The sequence below is a fragment of the Mus pahari genome, chromosome 3, assembly GCF_900095145.1.
Source record: "Mus pahari chromosome 3, PAHARI_EIJ_v1.1, whole genome shotgun sequence".
Taxonomy (NCBI): Eukaryota; Metazoa; Chordata; class Mammalia; order Rodentia; family Muridae; genus Mus; species Mus pahari.
In genome coordinates, this window is record NC_034592.1 from 62,373,579 (window position 1) to 62,381,812 (window position 8,234).

General features: G+C 43.1%; 1 protein-coding gene across 1 annotated transcript in view; it reads right to left on the minus strand.

The window, feature by feature from the left end:
* Positions 1–6,521: 6,521 nt before the first annotated feature.
* Positions 6,522–8,234, minus strand: part of LOC110317786 (cytochrome c, testis-specific) — a 2,281-nt gene continuing 568 nt past the window's right edge. The window contains exon 2 of the mRNA XM_021192547.1: positions 6,522–6,670. Within this exon, the coding sequence (XP_021048206.1) occupies positions 6,522–6,670 (149 nt within the window). The remainder of the gene's footprint in view (positions 6,671–8,234) is intronic.

Sequence of the window (8,234 nt, forward strand, 5' to 3'; positions counted from 1 at the left end):
CACACACACACACACACACACTCACAGGGTTCAGGAGGGCTGTTAGGAAGCAGTGTCTTCTGGACAAGACAGAACAGCTGCACTCATGAGGTCACAGCAGCTATGTTTGCCAGCACAAGACCTGCACATGATGAAGCCAGTCGATGATACAGAGTGGAGCATGGAGTGTGGAGTATGGAGGTGATTGTGCGCCCTGACCCTTAGCAGAAGAGCTATGGACAGCTGGTGGCTTCTCTTGGAAGGAGAGTCTGTTTGCTCTTCGGGTGTGGAGCCTAGTAGGTTGACCACACTCCGAGGATGGCCCAATACCCATGAGCACTTAGTGGATTTTTTTTTTTTTTTAAGTTTAAGGAGGTGTGACATTTTCCCAAGCTTTACAGTGCAAACTCATTTGAACTGGGGAAGAAAAATTCCAGGAAGCCAGGTTATTTGAAATGCAGATCATGCTAGGTTTTGGAACCATTTCAGCCCAACCTAAGAACTAGTTTTCTCCCTTAATGTGAGTCTTGCCTTTTATTCCCAGTAGTTTTCATAAAGTGCCTAGTTCACTTCCGTTCCTTGCGGCCATATCTCCCTATTTGTTGTTGTCAATGCTTTTGGATTCTGGCAACAGATTAGTATTTCCTGGAGCCTTGGAACCCTCTAGAACAGAGACCTAGTACTAAAATAAATAAGTAAAATAAAACAAACTCTTTTTTTCAAGAAAAGAAGACAGTATTTATTCAGTTAAGATAACTTTCTCTCCTAAATCTGAATTTTAGCTCTTACAGCAATTATCTTGACTGAGGCGCTCAGATATAACAATAGATCAGAATCTTCTAGTCCTAGCTTCAAAGAATCCGTTCCCTAATTATTTCACACTGTGAGTAAAGTGTCAGGACAGTTTCATCGTTAGCCTAAAACCCAAGCCGTCAGATTGTACCATGGCTTGATTTTTTTTTCCTTGCAGAGACTTGGAGACGTCACAGAACAGACTCTGAGAGCAAAGCCAGCAAGCAGCATCTCCAGCTAGGATATAAGCTAGCTGACACAGCAGCGCTTTCTATGAGCAAGTATAGGAAGCCGAAGCGAGAGCAAAGCAGAGCTCCCCTAGGATGCGATTAGTCAGGGAAGCAGCTACATCACTAAGCAACAAGACGGGGGTTCACCAGAGCGATGGTAGGAAATGACCACGAGGAAAGGGAAGGCAAGCATGCTCTGTGGCGTGTCACTGGCCTGCACTATTCAGAACCTCCTTCCTTCCAATCCATGACATGCGGCTGGCAGGACTTGCTGTCCTTCCTGTCGGGGGAGAAGACCTCTCCCCCTCTCCCATTCCTCAGGTGTCGAGATCGTCCCTTCATTTAAGGAGTGTTGGAATGTAAGCATGAACAATGAGCATTGTGTCTTTAAGACTCACTGGGAGCCTCTTCCAGGGCTCTGATCTTCCCCTCTCACTTAAGAACAGCAATGTCAATACTGGAATCAGGGCTCTAGAATGGAAGGCACCTGAAGCAAACCACAGATGGCCACAGCCTACATGCCATGGGAACAGGGAGGTGGCCGCTGTTGTTCCAAGTCCTTGAAATATTGTCACTACAGCAAAGCGGACTATGAAGAGGTTGGTATCTACACGTGGCACGTAGCTGTAACTAAAATCCGTGGTCTAATCTTCAGCCGTGGTGGTTAGCGGGGAAAGTGATACCGGGAGCTGGAAAAACAGTAACTCATATGGAAATAAAATATTTGAGGAAACCAACACAATATCTTAATTGGCTAATTACTAAATCCAACAAACCTACAACTTCCAGAATAACTAGAGACAATGTTTACTGAGGGCGTCTTTGGGGATCACATGCCACAATGTATAATAGATACTTACTGAATAAATTAATTGATGAATGTCTTCCACTGTAGCTGAACACATTCTTACCATGGCAGACATGGGCACACATTTTTCCACCTTTGTCTTAATTATCAAATTGCTTTTATATAGTCAGCATTTTCACACAATGTCAAAAATCCTACCCCCCAAACCCCCAAAAGGATAACTAAACCTAAGGCTCTTAGCAGATTTAATACTGTAAAAATTTGATTCCACGCAATTGCTATAGATTTTTATAGGATAGACATTAAATATGGGTAATGGTAATTTAAAGAATGTGGATCTTGGTTTTAAGTGCTAAAAGGTAGAAAAGTCAGACATTGGAGGCCAGGACCCAGGGTCTAGTCCCACATTTGAAGATGACAACCAATTAGGTCTATGATTATGAAAATGTCTCTGGCCCTCCCTTTTCTTAACTCCCCGATGTCTTCTGGTCTCTGTCTCTGCACCTTTACATTGTGTATGGCTTTGAGGGTCTCTAGAGATTTTTCATATCTCCTTTCCTTTTTTTTCTTTTCTTTTCTATTTTCATCCTTCTCTTCTCCTTTTGGTTTGAGTTTTGTTTGTTTTGTTTTATTTGATTATTTGTTTTCGGTTGTTTTTTAGTTTCTTGAGACAACTCTGTGTAGCCTAGACTGGCCTGGAACTCTGTATCTTTCTGCCTCAGTCTACCGAATGTTAGGATTACAGGCATAGACTACCATATCCAGGAATTTCACCTTTGAGAGGGAGAGAGGAAAGATGTGGGAGAGTAGGGGGGGGATGGCTCCACATGCCTGCTTAGTCAGAGCGGTCTTGTTTCAGATACTGAATTTTCCTTAGTGGAGAACTGCATTTAAATAAGTGGCTCTGGAAATAAACACTCTAGAAACTGAGAGAGCTGACCGAGCACACACTTGTTTTACACAGGAGAAACCCTGGCTTCTCTGCCTACTGCGTCTGTCGCCAGCTCTTGCGAGCCTCACTAACCACCCACCTCCAACAGCAGCACCCTGATCCCTCTTTCACCCTCCACTTAGTTTATGGGCTTAAAGGAGGTCCCACTGAGTGCACAGCAAGGAACTCAAGCAGACGCTGCATGGCACTGCAGTTTCAGTGTGCACGTGGGTGAGAAGGATCTCCTCACGGGGAACCCGTGTTAGTGTGGGTGATGAAGAGAGAGAATTAAGCAATCAAGCAAACTTCCCAATGGTGTGGTAGTATACATGGAGTATTGTAAACAGGGTGTTAAACACAGTGTGTGTGATGTACAGTGATCTTGCAGTACACAAGGGTTCAACAATTCCTCTTCTTGAAGAACAATATTATGTCGCTTCCCACGTGAACTCAAGCTTTACATCTGGGAAGTACTTCACCCAGTATAATAAATCTGAGGAAAGATCTAACAATGCCCTGCTACTTCCTAAAGACGTACTTCTGTCCCTGACACACAAGACTGTCAAGTGCGAAGACCCTGCATTCTGACTTTATGTAAACAGGCTTATTATTCTGTGCCCCATTAAGATTGGATATTAAACTGAGTGGCACTAAAGGTAGGAGATTGTATTCAATCATCTGACTTCTCGGTTCTTCTCAATGTTTCCTGATGTTCTAACATCAATGCACCTTTCCCAATCAGTGGTTTCCTGCTCTTGGAAGTGAGACTACTTACTTTTTCAAATTTCATCATCACAACATGATTCTAGCTAACATACGTGTTCTTCCCTTGAATGTTGAAGTTTAGGAGACATTAGCATAACCTGACAATTTTAGATACTAGTAAATTTATTTTCCTTTCTCGAACTATCCAGGCCATTCTGTGTATAACTATGAGATTCCTCTTCCTCCTAAATTGTACTGTACAGCTATTGTGTCTGTATCCATGGTACCATTGTCTAGGGAGCAAAATCACATGAGTGCTATGAGCAAGAGATTCATTGCAGAGGTGAAACCACATAAAATTCAAGTAGAAGCTGGGAAGAAAACGGTCTGCATGTGGCTTGCCAAGGGATCACAACAAAGTCACTGTAGCTACAAAGAGGAGCTGATGAAGACCTTGTTGGTAGCAAGGGAAAAAAGTTATTCTGACACTGTTGGAGACACTAAACATAAAATAAAATGAGGCTGATTTAATGGACAACTATAACAGGAAATTTTGGTGCTGGAGAAAAATTCAGCTCAACAGTGAACACCAAAGGACAAATGGTGGACTTGAAGCCCAGGAGCAGGGTGAAAGGTCAGTGAGTGGAAAAGCTGTAAGAGGAAAGAAGTGCCAGAGGTAAGGGGAATTCTGGGTAGTTACATTTGACAGGATTCTTGCTGAAGGCAGAACAAGGTACTTGGATACCAAAGATGAGAATCTGCTAAATCAGTTAGGTTCCTACCTTGCTAAAACAGGTCTAAATAGCTAAGGAGAGGCCAAGACCTAGGGCCTAGATAAAAGGGGGACTAAGAGCAGCCTGACTGGAATTCAGTCAGATTACAGTATTTGTCACTGGCTGTGCATCTAGAGATGGGCTTTAAGTCATTCGGGGTCAGTCCCCAGGGCAGTTGGTTGGGAAGAAAAGTACAAAGGGAGAAAGGACAAACTGAGATGACAAACTGTTACTCTGCTATCAAGTCAGGAGTTCACCACTGACGTGACCTCACAAAGCAGCTCACATGCCTGCTCCAGAATCCACAGGAGGCAGAAGAAAAGGGCCCCATTTGGAGGGGCTGCTGTCCACCAAACAGGAGAGCTAATGGATGTGTGGCAAGCATAGGCTGTATCCAGGGCTATGAACTGACCCTCCAAATAGAAAGCTTTCTCCGTAGCCCTTCGGTCTCCCAGTCTCAAGCAAATTGCTCTTGTCACCAGCCTGACTTGGAACCATGAGAAGAATTCTAAGCGACTCAACTGTAGCTAAACTGGCACAGAATAAAGTCATTGGCAAGGCCAGGAGTGACATCATAGAAAGCCATCCCAAAATAAATACACACCTCTCACAGACAATTTCAAGAAGAAAGCCTATCACAACACAAAACTCTAATTAATTACCATGCTCACTTCTAACATTTCCTCCAGCTTTTCTATGAATGAAACATTGCTACTAGCAAAGCAGAGAACTTGTTTTTACTCCCACTAAGACTAAAGTTTAAGGCAATAATCAATACATTGCTACTTCAACTACTGTTAAAGCGAAATCTTCTTAAATAATAGCTATTCTTCATTTCTCCCCAAATGCCCTTTGTCATCTTAGTCTTCATCACACCGCTTCTCCTGGTCCTAAGTCAGAAGTATTTAAACTCCCAGTCTGAAGCTCCTTCCCCCCTGCAGTGTGGGCTTGCAGCAACTCCAGCAGGGCTGTGTTATCTGGACTTAGTTATGAATGAGATTTGAGTTCAAGTTCCATCTTACAGAGCTGATGAGCCTCGTGCAAACAGGCACAGGTGTGTTGTCTAACTCTATGTAGGGCTTTGCAAGCCTAGCTCTGCTCCAGCACACTCTCAGAGGCCCTGTAACCTCTCAGCCCACCTCTCCCTGAGGGAAACAAGCTTAGCCTTGCCTGAAGCCAGTCTTGATCCCCAAAGACACATTTCCACACAATACTGACACTGGCATCCCAGAGAAGTTTATTCGCTCCAGCTTGTTGGGAATACCAAGCGTGAACCTGGACACTTGGCAAATTTAATGGAACCTTCTAGAATGTGCTCCCTTTTAACTATGTTCACCTTACAGGTCAGCCGGTGATAGAGGTTTAAAGTTATCAGGAGTAGAAGTGGGAGATTTACATTTTGCTTCTGGCCAGAACTAAACTCTGTGCTGTTAGAGAAGATGAAGTTCACCCTCAAGGTCCTGGGGAGGTGCCGTGAAGTGCTAATGAGATAACAGGTATTTATCCTTAGCCATAATCACCCGTTCTCCACCTCTTTGGTGTGAAAGCTGTCCCTCCTCCCTGGGACCCCTTTTGGATGGCTCTCACTCCCTGGACCAGGTGGGCCTGCTCCGCCATGCCTCACTCTCCAGTTACCCTGAGACTGGGCTCCTTCTACCTTTCTTGTGAGAGTCTGGAGGCTTCTCCCCTACTTTTTCCCCCTCAAAAGAGCCTGTAGTCCAGCGCCGTATAATTTAGTATCAGTATGTGCTCTTAAAGATAAAAATACAAAAAAACGGTTACAAGCTCTAAGATTCCCTTATCAAAATAGGCCACTGATGTATCTATCCTTCTATCCAGATTTTGTTTTTTTTCACCCAGGATCCATTTTTTTTTTTTTCCAGATCATTCCTAAGGTTTGACAAGATTTTCTCTACTTTCCCGGCTTAAAGTCATGTTAAGTCAAAGACAAGCAGAGCTTAATGAGAGTCATGTCTGCTACCTCTCCATTTAAAGTGCAGAGAATCTTGTGGACGCCACCTCCACCCACCACAGTGCTTGTCAGGTTCACACAACATTTGAGCATGCAGAAACTAGGAAAGAGCAAGAGGCCCGCTTGCTTCCCTCTCCTCCTCCATTGTGATGAGCGCCCCTCAGTGTGGATACCAAAGCAAGTGCAGGCTTGTGTATTATACAATCAAAAATATCAACCTTTATTTTAACAAGTTTAAATTACTTCAGGCTGATCAAAAAGATCAGATACGCTTCTTATTAAACACAATATTTGAAACTGGTAACGAATATTTTGAAGCTGAAATACTACTTCATGAGGATGTGGCCTCTTTTAAATACTTAATAAGATCTTCTCTCTCACTCTTCTTTTTGATACCAGCAAAGATCATTTTAGTGCCAGGGATGTACTTCTTCGGGTTCTCCAAATATTCCATCAAAGTTTCTTCTGACCAGATAACACCTACAAAGTTGAAAGTAAGTCTTAGGTCTCTGTAATAACATTCACAGAGCTTACTGTTTGACATGACCCACAGCCGTGAACCCAGGGCGAGGGGGGAAGGGTGTGGCCGCCTACTGCATGCAGGTGCTATACCATGCTTCTTTTTGAAAAGGTTTTGAAGGCTACGCATGGTGGTACAAGTCTTTAATCCCAGCGCTTGGGAGGCAGAGGCAAGTAGACCTCTGTGAGTTCAAGGCCAGCCTGGTCTACATATGAGCTCTAGGTCAGTTATGGATATTTTGAGACTGTGTCTCAAAAAGACAAGAGAAAACAAAGAAACAACAACAACAAAAAAAAAAACCCAGGAATTTAAAAAAATCTGAAACCAGGGAGAGGTGATGACTGTACAGCTTTGTTCAGCATCCTGAATGCTAAAATGTTAATAAATTACATATTGTGAAAGAGTTAGTTCACTAAATGTCAATTAAAAAAAAAGAAAAAGAAAAAGAAATGTAAAACAGTTAGCCATGGAGTACATGCCTATAGTCCCAGCACTTGCAAGAGGATCATAGTGAATTTGAGGCCAAATGGTTTGCAAGTGAGTTTAAAGTCAGTCTGGACCATACGCTGAGACCCTTGTCAAATAAACCCTCTGCAAATACTAGTGACTTGATACTCTGGTCTGTAGGATGTTAGGGCACCAAAAAAGTTCAAAATAGAGTTGTACTTTAAGAATATTTGATATGCTAATCTAAGTATATTTATATATGTGCACACACACACAAGAAACAAATTGTTTTACAAATATACTATAATCTTTTCTAGCTGCTTTTACTCTCAACTCTAAAACAGTTTCTCACTTTACTGTTTAACTCCCCTCTACCAACAAACAACTAACAAATTATATATATTTTTCCTAATTAATTTATTTTACAGCCTAATCGCAGCCCCCCTCCCTCCTCTCTTCCCAGTCCCACCCTCCCTCTCCCTCCCTCACCCACCTCCCTATTCACTTTTCCTCAGAGAAAGGGAGGCCCCTCGTTGGTACCAGCCCACCCTGGTACATCGAGCAGCAGCTGATGGGAACAGACACAGAGAGGGTATCCTTCTGGAAGAGTGTAGGGAAGGACTGGGGGAGCCTAAGGGATCAAGGACTCCACAAGAAGGCCTACAAAGCAAACTAACCTGGCTCGCAGGCCTCCCAGAGACTGAACCATTACAAACGAACATGCATGGGCTGGACCTAGATCCTCTGTGCACAGATGTTAAATGTATTTTTAAACTACATATTCCCCAACTTTGCCAGGAATCACTACTACAAATATAATCACTGCTGCTATTATGCCATTAAAATATTCTCTTTAGACATATTTTTTTCAAAGTATGAGTTTTTCAAAAACTCCTACTTTTTCAAGATATATGTAACATATAAAATAAACATATAAAACAGTCTACAGCCGGGCGTGGTGGCACACGCCTTTAATCCCAGTACTCGGGAGGCAGAGGCAGGTGGATTTCTGAGTTCGAGACCAGCCTGGTCTACAAAGTGAGTTCCAGGACAGCCAGGGATATACAGAGAAACCTT